Source organism: Chelonoidis abingdonii, chromosome 2 (assembly GCF_003597395.2).
Source record: "Chelonoidis abingdonii isolate Lonesome George chromosome 2, CheloAbing_2.0, whole genome shotgun sequence".
NCBI classification, from domain to species: Eukaryota; Metazoa; Chordata; order Testudines; family Testudinidae; genus Chelonoidis; species Chelonoidis abingdonii.
This window is the reverse complement of record NC_133770.1, coordinates 156,396,728-156,414,459: the sequence shown is the minus strand read 5'-3', so window position 1 is coordinate 156,414,459 and position 17,732 is coordinate 156,396,728. Positions and strand designations below refer to the sequence as shown.

The following is a 17,732-nucleotide window of genomic DNA, read 5'->3' as shown; positions in this document are numbered from 1 at the left end:
TTTAGTTAATTTTTAATATTTTACCGCCAAAAACTAAAAGTAAAATGTGGAAATTTTTAGGCCTTGCAGAATTTTGCCGTTTTTAAATTTTAGGTTTTAAAAAAATGGCAAAGCTTTTTTATAAGCCAATAACCCATGATGCCGAGGAGCCTCTGCACTGAAATTCTGGGGCTGTCAAAGCCTTTTAGGAGGTTAAAACAACCTTGGCCTTAGCCCTAGCCGTTGGGCTTCCCAGTTATTGAAAGCCCTTTATTTTTTATGTGCATAAGCAACTAGGAGTGGCCTTAGGTGTTCTGACCCAAACTTTTGGGCCCAAGAAACAACCTGTGGCCTACTATTTTTAAAAACTGAATCTGGTGGCACAAGGCTTTTGTGGTTGCCTTTGGGAGGTGGTTGCTGCTGGCCCTCTGGTACCTGAAGCAGAGAAGGTTACTTTAGGCCATCCGATGGTCCTACGGGCCCCACATGTGGTTTAACTACTGCTAGTTTAAAAGGGCATTTAGCATTTAACCTTTTAAAAACTAACCCATTTGAAAGTTTTTTTTATTGTTTATAATTAATTTAAAAATTAAGCAAACCCATACTTTAAACCCTGCGACTTTTTTACCTTTTCCAGACAACAATCATAAGCTTTTACATGATTGTCTTTAAGTAGTGCATTATTAAAAAAAAACCTTGACCAATTTAGAGGTTTTTTGCCTGCCTGTTTGATACCTATTAAAATGCAGTCCTGGAATCTCTTTAAATTCACTTGGTGGGCCGGATCATTGGGGTTCCATTAGGCTGGATTAGCAAGGGTTATAAGGTTACGGGAATGGCCACCGGCTTCTGCGGCAGCCTGAGCACCCCGAAGGACCCACTTTTTTTTTTCTGTGCGTAACAAACAATTCAAAAGTTAGCCCACATCTTGCCAATCGGGATTATTGTCGTGGTATAATTCCCCACTCTGAACCTTAGTGTCCAAAAGATGAGGTACCAGCATGAATTCCTCTAAGTTTAATTGCCAGCTTAGAACCTGTAGCGCTGCCACCAACCAAGAATTCCAGTGCCTGGTACACTCTGGTCTCCCCAAAACCTTGCCCAGGGACCCCCAAGACCCAGACCCTCTGGATCTTAACACAAGGAAAGTAAACCCTTTCCCCCACCGTTGCCTCTCCCAGGCTTCCCCTCCCTGGGTTACCCTGGAAGATCACTTGTGATTCAAACTCTTGATCTTTAAACAAAGAGGAAATTCACCTTCCCCTCCTTCTCTTTCCCCCTCGCCAGACTTCTTCCTGAGAGAGAAAGTAATCCTGACACTGAGAGAAATTAGCCTTTCTCTCCCCCTTTCCTCCTTCTCCCCACAATTCCCTGTGAATCCAGACCCCGCCCCTGGTCTCACACCAGAATAAAAAAACATCAGGTTCTTAAACAAAAAAACTTTGATTAAAGAGAGGAAAACAGTAAACATTATCTTTGTAAATTAAGATGGATTAAGTACAGGGTTTTTCAGCTCTAGGACCCTGGGAATTACCCTTCAGCCTAAGATACAAGTACAAATTAAAATCCTTCGCAAAAATACAAATTTTGAACTCCTTCCAAGCCAAAATACAGCATTAAACCTTCCAGCAAATGCACATTTGCAATAAGAAACAACACATAAAGCCTAACTTGCCTATCTACTAGTACTCACTATTTGAACTTATAACGAGCCTGTATCAGAGAAACTGAGAGAAACCTGTTGCATGTCTGGTCCCTGGCGAGCCCCCAGAGTGACAAACAACCAAAACTAGAGCACGACACAGAAACTTTCCGTCCCTAAGATTTGAAAGTATCCTGTCCCCTGATTGGTCCTCTGGTCAGGTGACAGCCAGGCTTACTGAACTTGTTAACCCTTTACAGTCAAAAGAGATATAAAGTACTTTTGTTCTACTAACTCCTGCTATTTGTTTATGACAATTATGAGACTGGAAAATGGTACGGAATTGCCTATGGATGACATCCGGGTCATCCCTGAGGCGAGGCGTAGTGGTTTGCCAATTTATAAGGTCCACAGTGGTAAACGGAACATGAACGTGATGGTCCACAACATTCCCTTCTGTTGTTGGAACTGGGATGACCCGGACGGTTGCTTGAATGAAATTGCCCATGAGTTTCTTCCCATAAACTGACCCCAATCTAGTGTGGGATGGACTACCCAAGAGGCTAAAAGACTCTGACCCACTACTCGTCATCCCGCTAGTAGCCAGTTCGTCTACTCAAGCTGTAGTGTCCTCAATTTTCCCGGGCGGGGGTTTCTGTGGTAGGGCTGCTATCTTTGAACCCACGGCTGCAGAGGAAGGTATCGAGCCCGTCCCACTTGATAGTGCTGCTGCTACCGGTGGCCGAGGTCGAGGACAGTATATGGGGGGATTTTTTTCCCAAAAATCAGCCTTTTGCGGTGCCGGGGCGAGGTATTTAACAATTCCAAACATCAAAATGTTAGGGTAGATTGGTGCCACCAAGTAGCAAAAAGCTCCCTCACCCTTTATTTACAAAGCCCCAGTCTGTATTTTATTTATGGCCATAATGCTTATAAAGCTCTCCCACTGGGTTGGCATGGCCGGTATGGTGTGGCCAGAGTATTACCAGATGTTCAAGTAAACACCACACTGAACTCATGCCAAATCCTCAACCTGAGGACTTATTCTCACAAGCTCTTCACACCCTTAAAAGGGGTTTGGGTTAAACATGCCAAAAAACCCCTAGTAATCAGGCAAACGGGATTTCATTCCTTTATACGTAAACTTATTCCTGGACTGGGGGGTAGCAAAGCTAAAAAAAGCAGCGGTAAACATTTCTGCAAAACTTAAAAAAGCAGCTAATGCCTCCTTAAATGCTTTCCAAAAATGACAACAAAAAATCAATAACATAACAAAAGTACCACTGCAAAATAAGCGTGTGCTAAATGCCATAAATGCTAAAATGGGGGGGGCCTGTGCTTGCATTAAAAAAAAAATGCTGTTTTTATATTAATCACTCTGGTTTAATTAAAAAAAAATTTGCAGGCCATCAAAAATGCAGCTGTTATTTTCCACACTGTATCTCTTAATCATACTCTTAATTTTAAAAACCTCCTCCCAAACCTTAGGTCATGGTTTACTAGCCTTTTCCATAAAATTGTCAAATAAATTATTTTTTTCTTTTCTTTCTATGTGTCATTTGGGTAATGTTGCAATGTGCAAAATGTTTATATAGTGCTGTTACTAAGGGCTCTACTGTCCGTAAAAAAACACAATATCTCTCCCTCCAGCTTAATCGCAAATTGCGTATCGGGCCTGACAGTATGAATTATCAGGCCCGAAGGGGGAACTGTAACAGTCAGCAGGTACCCCCAAACAGCTAGTAGCCTTATAATAGCTGGCAACCATTAAAAAAAATTAAACACCTCACAAATACAGTAGCCTAAACTTTTAAACTGTCTTCCCTTATCGGTCTTAAGGCAGTTAAAGCTGGTCCTAAGCCAGTTTTTGCTAAGCAAATTGCAAAAATGCAGCGTTTGCTAGCCACCAATCAAATGCTAACACGACCAAAGCCTATATGTAAATGTACATAAAAAATTCTTAGTTTTTGTATGGAGTAGAGTCTTTGTACCAACGTACAAACCTCTCCTTTCTTCTGCAAAATAAAGCAACCTTTCCTTATCCCTTTCTCAGCTAGGCGAACCAGACATTTTGGTAACAAGATGATGGCAACAGACTGTAAATACTGAACCCTTAGACTGAGGTGATTGCTTTCCTCAGAGACTGCGGAAGTTCAGATGTCAGGACATTTTGATCAATAGGGCCTTTATGTTTATCTCTCAGTCACAGGGTGGGACCCATGTCCCTCTCTTCAGTGGAAGGCTTCCCTCCATTTTCTATCCTAGCCCATGTTCTTTGTTGGTTCAATAGAAATTTCTTCCTTTTGCTCAGCCTCCAGAAAAGGTTCATCTCCCAATCCTCAGTGTCAGATTTTCCCTCCATTTTCTTGCCCTAGCTCAAACTCTCTATTGGATCAAGGAGAGTTTCTGTGTTTCTGTCAGCCACTTGGTGAGGTTTGTGTCATGCTCCGCAGTCTCAGATTTTCCCTCCATTTTCCCACTGTAGCTCACATTCTATGTTGTTTAATAGGAATTTCTGTGATATGCTCATTACTGAGTGAGGGTGAGGCTCCTCTCTTCCCTCACGCTGCACAAAAGCAGTTTCCCCTCCCTTTTCCTGCCATGGCTCAGGGAGAAAGACTATCTATTTGTTCAAAAGAAGCTTTGTTTTTCTCTCAGGACATGGGTTGGGATTCTTCTTCCCCTCAGTGTTTTCCCGCCTTTTTTCTGTCACAGCTCAGGCGCTCTATTGGTTAATAGAATCTTCTGCTTGTCTCTACGGCTACCAGGTGGGGTTCATCTCTTTCCGTTCCTACTTCTCAGCCACTTCACAGGCTGTTTTCTAACTACCTCTGCACTATAATTCATACAAGTATGTACATCCTTCTTAGCACAAATAACATTGCTACTTTGGGGAATGCAGTCCCCATTTATTGTATGCACAATGCATCCCAAAAGCACCAGTGGGAGATTTTTCAATGAGGGAAAGCCATGTAAAACCTCTTCTGATTGTGTAGCTGAATATTTGCCATGCTCACTAAAGCTAGGTAAATGGTTAGGCCATAAAATTTCCTTCAGTCTATGTGCAAGGCTTCCACTAATGTCAATCCTTGTGTAGAATGAAAGCAGCATAAACTAAAGATGGCAGGTATGAATGTCACTTAGCAAATCTGAACTTTCAGGTGATTATTTGCATTTTCCTTTTTGCATCAGCTGCTCTTGGTCAAGGTCAGAGGACAGCAAACATTTCCATTCAATGGTTGCAAAATCTGTCACTACTATTCTACTGTGTTATTGTGCTCAAAGTCAGACAGGTAACATCATTGCAGAGAAGAGAGGAGAAGAGAATGGAGCATGACTAAGATGTTGGAATGGAAAAAAGTGTTCTGTAAATGTTTTGTAAAAATAGAAAAAAAAGTTACAGGAAATTGGCTCTCTCCTAGTTACTTTCATGGGTCCAATTCCTGTTGTAGTTTATACCAGTGCAACTGCAATGACTTCAATATCATTGCAGCCAGTGGATTTAATACAAATTACATTGATGTAACCAAGACCAGAAGCTGTTTCATTATTTTATTCCCAGCACCTGATGTCAATCATTTAAATAAAAGAGATGTGGATTTTTGAAAAAGATAAATTTATAAAAGTGTAGTTAGAGTGTTTTCCTAATCTGCAAAATGCTTTCATTTCAACTATGCAGAAGCAGGCTAATAACACCTGAAAAAACAGATCAAACAAACTCAGATAAAAAAAAAATTGATTCAGAAATCTCTCCATGTGAATCAACATTTCTTGAGATGCTTCTGATAAATATTGACTTCACCCACAAGAGATAAGAGGGATAGGGCTATATAGCTATATGCCACCACCTAAAAGACTAACAAAATGTGCCACTTTGACCTTTGCATTCAGTTATTACGCCTCTGCTGAACTTTCCACCTAAAGCAAATAATGTGTAGCTGACAAAATGTATTTCTCAATTCAGTACTTGGGGACGAATTCTCTGGTAAGCTCTGAGGAATTGAAGTGCAGCACAGTGGGAGACGAGGGGCCCAAAGGATCAGGTTGTGAATCCCTGGTGCTGGGGCCAGTTCTATACTGCCTTCCAACTCACTGCCCTAAAATATTTTGGCACCTATCCTACCATCTGCTGAAGTGCAGGAGTTCTGTAGCCATGTTCTCTCTGGCTATGTCATGCTTCTTCTGCCACGGCCAGTGTGGGGATGAATAAGAGAGTTGGGGGGGAAATGTTGGGTTTTTTTTCTCCCACACCCAGAAATTTTGACTTTTAGACAAAAATTTAAATCAGAAATATTGTGATTTGGAAATACAGCCATAGTGCTTTGTGCTCCCATTCTCCTTTATGAGGTAGGCTCCCTTTCCCCATGATGGACCACGGGCAAGCAGGAATAGAGAGGTTATGTATTACCGCTGTATTTGGCACTGGTGTGACTGCTATTCAGAGCCGTCCCTAGGGTATGGCGAATCGAGGTGACCACTCTGGGCCCTGTGCTTTGGGGAGCCGGCGTGGTCAGTCCCAGAAGTGACGGGTTAGTCCTAGAAGATTTGTCACTTCTGCCCCGGGCCCTGCCACACCCGTAGGGACGGCCCTGCTGCTACTAGAATACTGTGTCCAGTTCTGGTGTCCAAAATTCAAGGATTTTGAGAAATTGAAGTGGATTCAGAGAAGAGCTATAAGAATGATTAAAAGATTGAAAAACATACCTTATAGAGAAAGACTCAGGGAGCTCAATCTATTTAGCTCATCACGGAGAGGGCTGACTTGATCACAATCTCTAAATACCTACATGGGGACCAGAAATTTGGTAATAGAGGGATTTTCAATCTAGCTAACAAAGGTTTAACAAAATCCAATGGCTGGAAGTTGAAGCTGGACAGGTTTAGACTAGAAATAAGTTGCACATTTTTAACAGAGAGGGTAATTAACCATTGGAGCAACTTACCAAGGGCTTTGATGAATTCTCCATCAATCTTTTAAAATCACGATTGGATGTTTTTTCTAAAAGATATTCTCTACTTCAAACAAGAATTAATCCAGGGAATTCCTATTGCCTGTGTTATATAAGAGGCCATACTAGATGATCTCAGCAGTCCCTTCTAGCTTTATAATCTATGAATCTATTCTTATCCAGGTCCATTTGCCTGTCCCTAGGTACCTTCTGCATACCACAAGAGAACATTTTTGGCAAAGCATTAAAGCCCATGCTATAGGTAACAGCCCTGCATTGGTCATGGAACAGGACATGGTGCAGCAGAGTATTTTCCATCTCTGATTTCTGTGAATCTAATTAGTTTCCAAAGCTTGTCACAGACTCCAGAGGCCCAGCAATGCAAGTTTGACAGATAGACTATAATGAGCAACCAACAGTCTAAAGGGGATTGGAGATTCACATTTCTAAGAGGCACATGTTGTCTGTGGCAGTTGAAATAATTATGGTTGTTAAAGCATTCTTAGTCACTGCACCACAGGGATTAGCTGCATCCTGTTGCTTTGTTCAGTTCCTGCATGCCCTTCTCATAGGAACCAGTAAACGTTAAAATTAATGTTCGGCAGAAAATTAGATGATATGGAGAATGGGGCTGGGCTGGGAGGAAGAGCCAAGTTTGGTGGATCTGCTATGGCTCTAACCCAGTGGTTCCCAAACTTTAACAACCTGTGAACTCCTTTTACTAAAATGTCAAGTCTCGCAAACCCCCTCCTAAAAATGAGTATTTCCAGAGATTTTCTCCTTTATCTGAGTATAAATTATAAAAACAGTGATCTTGGAAATATATATTTTTATGACAAGCTTATTACACACTATTTATTAATTATTATTTATCATTACAGTATTTTTATTACTTTATGAAAACAGCAACACTCTTCCAAGATCTCACTTTCATAGCCTGTATCACTTTGAATAAGCCTGTTATAAGACAAGGCTCTTATGTTTCATTAAGGAGTATCAGATGTGAAACAGCATGAAGGTATTTAAGAAGCCAACTCAAAGAGTTCCTACACAAGCATTCAGGTCTTGAGCAGTCCAGGCAAACAACGCACGTTACAACAAAGCTTAAACTTTTTCTTCATAATAATTTTAAAAACAATACTAGCTACCTATTTAATTTTAAAAACAGCAAAAAATATCCACATCCCTTTCCATTTCTTATAAGGAGTCTTGAAGTTTAAATCTCCTCAGATATGCTTGCTTTCAACTGCTTAGCTCTTGGAAGTCCAAGGGCTCTGGGCTGCTGACCCTATGCTAGCCGGAGTTCCTAGGGACAGCTCTGTCTGCCATTAGGGAATTTTTTCCCAAGAACCCCCTGTAACATTTGCTAACCCCCAGGGGTTCAAGAACCCCAGTTTGGGAACCACTGGACTCTAACCCTTGGTAGGACTGCCAGTTCCTGGGCAGTAGTAACCAGGGATACTCCTGGGCCACATTTCACCCCAGGATTCTGGTCTTGGGGGTTAAGGGAAAGATAACATGGTCTTAGGACATATTATTTTTTCTCCTTATGTTCTATAAAGCCGGAAAGAGGACGCTGTGGTCTCCCCAGCATTGTCCCTGTTCCATCTATTCCTGCACCCAGCATCCCTTGGACCTACTATTTCCCTCAGGGTAGACCCCGAACACATGGGGATTGCCCTTCACATAGCCATAAAGGCAGCTAACTCTCCCTTTTCATGTGGTGTGGGCTATACCCATAGGGGTTCCTGGCACAAACAGATGACATCATACTTTATCAATACTATGAGTTATAGAGAGAAAAATGTTTGATGGGCTGCACATTTGGCATGCAGGCACTATTTTGCACCAGGAATCTTGTTTGACTTTAGGGATTGAAAGTCTGATCTTGATTAAGTATCACTGACCCTTATCTGCTGCGGGTGACTGAGTCTATCAGGCCAGTTTCAAACTCCTTTGTTTGTATAGTAATTGTGCCAGGAGCTAATGAGCAATGTCACATATCAATGGCTACATGCTAGTATGATATGTTTACTGTCCACACCTAATTTTGGGGGCCCCTGATGTATATAAAGTGGAAGGGTTTGTATCACTTCCTCAAGCAGATCTTTCACCTCCTCTGCTGTCAAAATGAAGCTCTCTGTGAGTATATTTACCATTTGCTTCCTACAAAATAATATAGCATTGACTCTCTAGTTGATCCAAAAAGGGTAGTCTTTACACACGCAGAAATACCAGACATTTCAATGGGAGCTGCATTGGTGCAAGGGCTGTAGGGTCACTAGTGATTTCACTGCATCAGGAAATGCAACTTATCAGACCATAGTAAGCTGAATAAGATTTAGATGCATATTGTATTGTATGCAGAGGGCATGGGGTATGGTCCAATGCCGATTGATGTCAATGGAGTTATAGCATCAGAAAACTGGTGTAACACAGTGATGGATCAAGCCCACTTTTTGTAACTTTTAAATAGTATGAGCATAATCCTGCTTTCCTTGCTCAAGCAAAAGAGTCTTTCCCAAGCTAATATGATAAGCAAGGACTGAAGAATCTTTAAATAATTTTACATAGCTGATATGTAAAAAATTAAAGCAATGGAGCTGAATCTGATCTCACACTAGTGTCAACAAAGACATAAATCCACTGAAGTAATATGCGTCCAGTGTGAGAGTGAAAGCAGTCCAGATACGTTACTTTACATCAGTTTGGAGGAAAAGTGTGTGTCAAGGTTCTTCTTGCTGTATTTTTAGCCATATCAGCCTTTATACGGATATGCTTTCAATGTTTATTTCAGATTATGATTGCCGGTCTTCTTGGAGTCTTCCTAACTCCATCTCTTGCTACTGATGTGAGTATTACATAATATTCCTCCTGTCAATTTGTTTAATTTATGTTTCATTCCTCCTGTCAATTTGTTTAATTTATGCTTCATGAATTTTCACATCTCTGAAAGATGTTTCTGAAGAAAAATCTAAACTGTCCTTAGCACATAAAAATGCAATATCACAAGACTGGGTTTGTGTTCTAAAGAAAATAATTATTCAGCTAACCTATTCAGAGAATGATTTTGCTATTAACTTTACTGCATGTCAGGCCAAACATGAAAGAAAAAATTGTGTAATATCTATCGCAATGCATCAGTATTGTTCTGCCATTGTCAAACTGTTATGGGTATTGATTGAGTTCCTAGTGGGAAAATGAATATTTGTTTCATCAGTGGAAAAAATTCCATTGAGATACCATTGTATATATTATTAGCTTGATTCTCATTTATACTTCCTCCTTGTTAGGCTGCTCAGATAGTATAAACAGTCCTTGGAAAGGGCACATATGTAATTTACACACAGTTTAAGGTCCTTTCCTACTGTCAGGCTGGTGTAAAAAGGCTTTAGCGTAAATAAGAATTAGACCATAGGAAACTACTGAGTATATTAATAATGATGGAAATTTGATGACAAAGATAGGTTAATATTTAGGAATGGTTCTGACTGCCCCATAACAATAAATTAAAACAATGACAAATGTATGTAACCCAATGGTAACCTCACAAGAGTTTCTTGTCCGTTGCAGAAACTTAATTCATTATGCTATAAATGTGATTGAAAACAACAAACCCATCTCCAAACAGGCTTTTAAGCATGATTGTCCTGATTCATGACTAGGGCTTGTAGATGCTACAATAATTCAAACAAACAAATAGTTTTTATTATTATTATTATTATTATTAGTGGTGGTGATGATGATGATGATTGAGTTCTCTCCCTGTTGAGCACTCTCAGTAGGATCTGGAAAAGTGAGGGTCTGTTCTGCATAGATAGATGACCCCTTACTTCCATGTAGGAAGGGAAAATCTGTTAGGGATGATTTGTGATTGAATGATATGGCTATCTTTTAACTGAAACCAATTGGACAAATTCTTACTGAGTTCTCACTCAGGCAAAACTCCACCTCTAGATTTGTATCAATAGCATTTGCTGAAGAAGAGCTGCATAAGGTAGAATAAGAGATTTCAGAGTTATGCATGAAAGCTTTAGTAGCCTCTGCGGGGCGAGGGGTGGCTTACTTCATTATATCACTATAACATAATTTTAAGAGCAATGATTTTCCAAAGCACATTTGACGGGGAGAAACCCGAAAAACCTAAATGTTTGTCACTTTTTGTTTTTAAATCCAAGAATGTGAATGAAAACAATCAGGGAAACAACGGTGGAAATTCACACCAGACTGTGAGCATCAACAACGATAAGCATGTGGCCAACATTGACACAAACAATGGCTGGAACTCATGGAATTCTGTTTGGGACTACGGCAATGTAAGTGGCAAACATGCATTTCTGAGAAACTTATGGAGTCACTGATTGGAGTAGTGCCTAAATGATTAGTCATAATGCATGGAAATTACTAATAATTTATTGTTTATAAAATTGGTCTAAATGTCAGGGGGGGAATCTGTATTAAATGTTATTTAGCTTCAAAATTAAACAAATCTGATCTGAGTCTCATTTATGTGGAGCTGCTCAAACAAAACGTCTAGCTCTTTGTAATTTTATTTTACAGGGCTTCATGGCAACCAGGGTATTTTCCAAGAAATCTTGCATCATTGCTAAAATGAACAGAAATGTCATGCCTGATATTACAGTTATTCCCAAACTGATTAGTGAAAGAAAGGTAAGATGGAAGGGAATGCTGGAACGATTGGTGGGAGTGAGGTTGCTTTTTTCTAAGGGCTTGTCTACCCTCCTACACATGGTCTCATTCACGACTAAAGTGGCTTTAGTTCACTGTAGTTTAATCCTTCACAAACTTGGGCCATTTTCTGCGATTGTCCACACTGAGGGCACGGGGGTGTTAACACATTTTATTTTATGCACATTAACTTCACACCTTTAATGAATTCATCTTAACTTTCGTGAGTGTGCCCATGTAAACAAACCCTAGTAGCATAAAGCTAATTGTGCAAATGATTCATCTTAAGATGCTGGAGGTAGAGCTGTAGTAGGTAAGAAAATGTTCATCAAAACAGTTTTCTGTCAGAAATTCCTGTTTAGATTAAACTGAAAATTTGTGCAATATCATATTGATATTGACAAAATTTTATTCAGAAAAAATATGACAAAACTTTAGAAGAGTCCTGTTTTGACATTTTTGTAACAAAAAGTTTTTTTGAAGCTTTGTTTTTAAATATATATATAATATTTTCATTTTGATTCTGCTGATTTTATATATAAATATAATATTATATATAAAACCAGCAGGATCAGAATGAAAATGAAACATTTTGAAGGTATTGAAATGAAATAATACAACCGAAAATATTTTTTCCAGAATTTCATTTCATGAAAAAATTCAAAATTTTAGTTTTTTATCCTAATTAGGATGAACAAAATATCAAATTTCAAAATTTTGCACATCAGATAAAATCCATGTTCTGAATAGCTGAAATTGGACGGGAACAAATGTCTCTGGCCAAATGTGGTTTTCTCCAAGGTTTTAGAGGTGGCCAATTTTTCAAAGGAACTCAAGGACATATTTTCAGTGGCTCAGAACATACAATTGGGGCTAGACTTTCAAAAGAGCTCAGCCCCTTGTTACAATTCCACCCATAAAACTAGAGGGATATTCCTCAGTCTTCTCTGTGAAATATGACATAACGCCGGGGCTCATCGAAATATTCCTGAAGGGCATACTTTCTCATTTTGGAGAAGACCAGATTGCACCGAGTTAGGGACAGATTGTAGGTGTTTTTAAAATTCCTTATTGGAAGACACCCCATCATAGTCCATCACAGCCTTCAGCACTGCTTCAAATAACCCAAGCTGAACAATAGAGGTAGCCGGGAATTTTTCAACAGAATGATTTTCTGATAGAAAATGCAGTTGCTGCAAAATTGAAATTTTCTATGGGAAATTTTGTTTTTGATTAATTCATTTTTTTATTGGGAAAATATAAACTAAATATTTTGTTTTGGATCAGTTTAACCCAAAATGCTTCATTTTGAGTCAGTTCAATTTTACATCTCCCATGATGCAACAGAGTTTTTCTTCTGACTGAGTGGCATTACATGTCATGGGAGTCACATCATTGCAGGTTCATCATGGGACATGTACTTGAGTCAGAGAGACTGCCCACAGAGAAGAACAGGGACATCAGACAGCCTGATCTACAGTTCCCATGAGGCAATGAGCCAGAATAGGAAAGTACAGTTTAATGCTGAACTGACACAAAAGACAGCAGTTTGGGTCAGTTCAACGAAATGAAGAAAAACAATTTGACTCAAAAATATCAAAATGTTCCTTTTTGATCAAAAATGCAAAATGAAATTTTACATTCCTAAATCAAAAATTTTCTGGAATTTTATATTCCTTGAAAAATTTCAGTACTTCAACATTTTGTTCCAATTCATGATGAAAACAAACGTTGAAACATCAGGCTTTCTTGTGGGATGGAAATTCCAATTTTCACTTAATTCTACCAAACAATATGCTGTTCTATCAATATATTCATTAGAGTTCTCAAGAACGGGTTTTAAACATTTCCAGCAAATGTGTTTAATACACATGTTCCTGCCTTCTCATTTGTTATAGTTATGAGAAAATAAATTAATAGATTCCCAACCCCTCACTTTTCCTATCTACAAAACCATGTGTAGGATTGAGCATAGGATTAAGGGAATATTTTAGAGAGAAGGTCCAGGTAAAGTATAGATTACCTTTCTCTTTTCCCCAGTCAGCTTTATGGAGTTTCAATGCTCTTCTCATAATGCATGGTTGCGTCTTCTGTCCCTTCCTCTACTTTGTGCCCCTGTGTGAGATCTGAGTTGAGGAGCTCATTCCCTGCTTGCTTCTGGTCTGTAGGGTGCTATTCAGCCTGGCACACACTGTGCACTGTGTCAGAAATGTCAGTACAGGAACATAAATGGTAATAAATGATTCTAGTCATCAGTTTTATTGAATGACATTGTTCTGAGTTTGCTTTCCGGATGTTTAGAAGACCGGAGCTCAAGGGCCTCCTCCGAAGGAACTGAGATTCATTGTCTCAAAGACCAGAGTCCCTGATCTGACCCCTTATGGAAAGAACATTGAAGCTTTGTGCAGAGGACTTCCTACCTACGTGGCTCATGAGATTGAGAGTGAGTGCAAGTTAAAGTAACTATTCATGTAGCAAATTGAGTTGCATTTCCTGCATGGAATGAATGTTACTCTCCTAAGTAGAGATGGACCAGAACCAAGAACTTGGTGTGCTTCAGAAGGGTATTAGACATGGATCTGATTTTTTTTTTTTGCTGTCAGTCTATACCTCTATAATGGTAAAAGGTCAGATTCCAACACTCCCAAACATTGGGTTATTCAAATTCTGGTACAGAATTTTGTACCTTGGATTTATCTCTAAGATAAAGAAGAGAGACAGTGTGGTTTAATAGAGTAAACTTGGTGCTGGGATTCAAGAACTACTAGCTTCTAACCCATTCACTGCTGCTGACTCGGCCATGGAAAAACTGCTGAGGGCTCAATTCTACAGTGGGACTACTCATATGCCTAAAGTTAAACATGTTCTTAAGCGCTTTGCTGGATCAGGCCACATTTCTTAGCACCTTGCAGGTTCTTGATGGGAATAACAGTTATTACTTAACTACCACACATGATTGTTGAGAGGATTAATTAGCTAGGGATCATTGAAGAATACGAATTAGCACAAAATTTTGGTCAGTCATTTTTGAGGCAAAAATCCAATTGGCTTTGTTGATTGTATTTTTTTATTCTTTTATTTATACATTTGAAAAATTTTTATATTAAAAAGATTCTTTGACCAGAGTAATAGAAATATATTCTTTTATAATAAATATTGTTGAACTGTTACCAAAAATAGTAGAGGTCACAAACCATGCAGAGACAAATCATCCACTGTCTGAGGTGGCTGCTATGTCTTGTCCTACTTGATCTTGTTAAAATTTTTATTTGTTCTGCAGGAAAGAAGTTCCTTGTTACAGGAACTCAGTGTTATTCAAGGAATCAATCCTGTAGAACAGTGGGAATTTTCTGGGTCTGACTCTCCGTTACCTTGCACATGTCACCACTCTGACTAGGTAGCATTTCACACCTACTTTGTGATCTCTTTGTGCAGGTGTTAGTGGCTATATGAGGTGCAGGGTTCTGTATGTCTTGAACTGTAATGAATGCACAGATCTCCTAACGTCCACATCAGGCATCACCTGACAATAACTGTTCTTTTTCTTTTCATTTAGGAGCGAAAGGAGCAAACTACTTCTCTCTAGACTGTGCTGATGCTAGCATCCTGTGGGTTATTAATATTGGCTTCTGTGACCTTTCATTCAAGTAGTAAATTCTTCACTGCTTAGAACTGGTCTGACAATGTGTCCGCTGATTGGATAAAATCAGTTCTGTCATTATTCTTCCCATGACACTCCATTTTCTAGATGTTTTGTCTTTGTCTTCCCTTTATGCTTCGTGTGTAGAAAAACCTAGGCTGTTACGAGGTCTGTCAATTAAATACATTTAGCATTGGAATCAGCTGTGTCTCGTTTCTCATCTTTTATATCCTTCATCATACAAGTCAGGATGTGATCTCACATGCAAGTCAAGGCTGGACCTGGTCAATATGTGGGTGGGAGACATTCAAAGAAAACCCAAAAAGCTTCAGGAAATAAGGTTACTGAAGCAGTAGGTGATGCACACCTTTGGGTCAGGACTGAACCAAATCTTAAGCATGGCATGAGGGAACCCTCTATCCTTCCCCCAAGGGGCACAACCATGTCCCCATGCAAGAATACAGACATGGGATCTCACTCCTCCTTCCTCCCCTGCATGGACATCTAAGGCTGGATTACAAACTGTTTCTAGAGAAGCTTTGATGAACTAGATGAATTACAAAATTTGGAGGAAGTTGGGGGGTTTTAGGCTTCTCGGGTTAAAGGGCTGTTGTTGACAATTAAACTCTTGAGCAGTGGAATCATTTTTAGTTGAAGCACATCATTTATCTTTCCCAAGCTTTAAAAATGTATCTGAAATATTAAGGATCTTCATTTCTTGCCCAGGATTAGAATATCATTATTTTGCATGATGAATGTGATATTGCTTATTCGGCCTAATGTAGTGTGTTGTACCTGAGATAGAGAAGAACAGTGGGCAGCCAGTTTAAAGCTGACAGAGAAGAGACATCGAAATAACTGGTTTAGTGGCCCAACAGATGGATCAGTAGTTGTCAAGATAGGCACTCAAATGGCCATGTGCCCCTACCAAACGTTATATTTTCAGAAAGTAACCCTGGTATTGAATAAACCATGTTCTTGATATAGGCTTATTTCTTATTTAGCTTATTTTTTCTGTTTAATTTGGCATCACAAAGTGTAGATGCAATGTGACAAATTTTAAAAAATCAGGCCATGCAAGGAATGGTTGTACTTTACTGCTTGTAAAAGCCTTGATAAATACATAAGAGACAAGGTGGGTAAGATAATGACTATTATTGGACCAACTTCCATTGGTAAAAGAGGCAAGCTTTTGAGCTATACAGAGCTCTTCAGGTCTAAAATACAGACATACCCCATCGACGTCCATAGTTCTTGAGGCAAGCTTTATACTATGATTCACACAGTACATGTATATAAAGGACCTGTATGTGGAAGGAGGTTAGGGTACATGGAAGAATGGCTCTTTGATTCCGATAAGGAGAGTGGGTGTACTGAGGACAGAATTAAGATGTACAGAAAGCAAAGCCGAGATTGGCATGGATGCCGTAAATGAAAAATTCCTGATTTGGGATTTGAGGGTTTTTTTTAGGGGAAGGGCTTATAATTAAAATTTTTCATATAAATTTAAAGTCTGTGAAACGGTCCAGATTGACAGTCCAGAAGAGTGAACTCTTCTATCCACGATTCACACACGATACAACAAAGATTCCTAGCACATACTTGTAGTGTATGATTCATAGATCATAAAGCTTGCCTTATGAACTCATGAACTTTATAATCATGAAGCAATGAATTCCAGGAGAAAACAGCCAGCCACAGACAATTCCTCCATTCCCAGCACATTTTAAGATTTTTACTAATCCCTTTAGGTTTTATTCTTCCACCAGTTTGGAAGCAGATTGAGTTTGCTTGGTTACACGGGCCTGCATCTCAAGAAAAGTGTCTAAATGACTACAAATTAAGTCTAGTGGGAGACGGACTTTTCCTTTTTTCTTTTTTCCTGTTTCAGCTGCTGTCAGCTCTTTTCTTGTGGCTATTTCACTAGATTTTCATTTTTAATCCCAATACACAGCCTCAATTCTCTTCTTACACAGGATGCTGTGATGCAAAAAATGACAAAACAAGGCAAGAATCAAAGTGCAGCAGAGTTTTTCATTTATTTTTGGAGGAATTACGCAGCACCTTCAGGAATCTTCAAACTTGTGCCATGACCTATTTTGCTTTCTTACTGGTATTTCTCTGCATAACTTCCCCCTCTAGCAGGAACTAGAACAAAGTTTTTTAGAAGTATTTACTTTTAAAGCCAAAATTTGCACAAGCTGAAGAATTGAGGGTTCAGTCACTTTTCAAAGCCCAGCTCCAAAAAAATGCTGCTCAGCAACAACAAAACAAAACAAAAAACCCCATTGTCCATCTGTCATCTAGCTCCCTGAGAATGAGGACCCAAGTCCCCTAAGTATCTCAAGAAACCACATCCGAAAGAGAATTTAAAGAAATTTAATCCATCCATAGGCTCTTCATTCCATTTTCTATCCAGGATTGAAACAAAGATCTCATGTCACTTTGTCCCTTCCAAAAGTTTGTGTATCTCAACACGCACACACCCTTAGCATCTATGCAAATGTGCTTCTTGCCATTTCCAGCACTGGTCTGAAGATGACCATTCTAGAGAGTAGCTGACATTTCTGACACAGTGCACAGTAGGTGCCAGGCTGAACAGGGCCCTCCAAACCAGAAGCAAGCAGAGAATGAGCTCCTCAACTCGGATCTTTCACAGAATGCTCTGAAAATTTGTATAATCACATGACTTAGACAACACTTAGTCGAAAGGGTTTTGAAAATAAGACTATGATGAAAACAGACTGAGAAAAGTGGGAAATTCTAGACTAAACTTCATGGTCTATTTAATGCTCATGTTTGAATCATTAATCGTCTCAAACAGAAGGTTATG

General features: G+C 39.3%; 1 protein-coding gene across 1 annotated transcript; it reads left to right on the top strand.

Annotated features, from left to right (window-relative positions):
* The first annotated feature begins 8,700 nt into the window (after positions 1 to 8,700).
* Positions 8,701 to 14,910, top strand: GKN1 (gastrokine 1). The gene is made up of 6 exons (XM_032786659.1): positions 8,701 to 8,712; positions 9,368 to 9,421; positions 10,749 to 10,886; positions 11,131 to 11,241; positions 13,561 to 13,702; positions 14,816 to 14,910. Exons 1-6 carry the CDS (start codon positions 8,701 to 8,703, stop codon positions 14,908 to 14,910), a joined length of 552 nt encoding a protein of 183 aa, XP_032642550.1.
* The last annotated feature ends 2,822 nt before the right edge of the window (positions 14,911 to 17,732 follow it).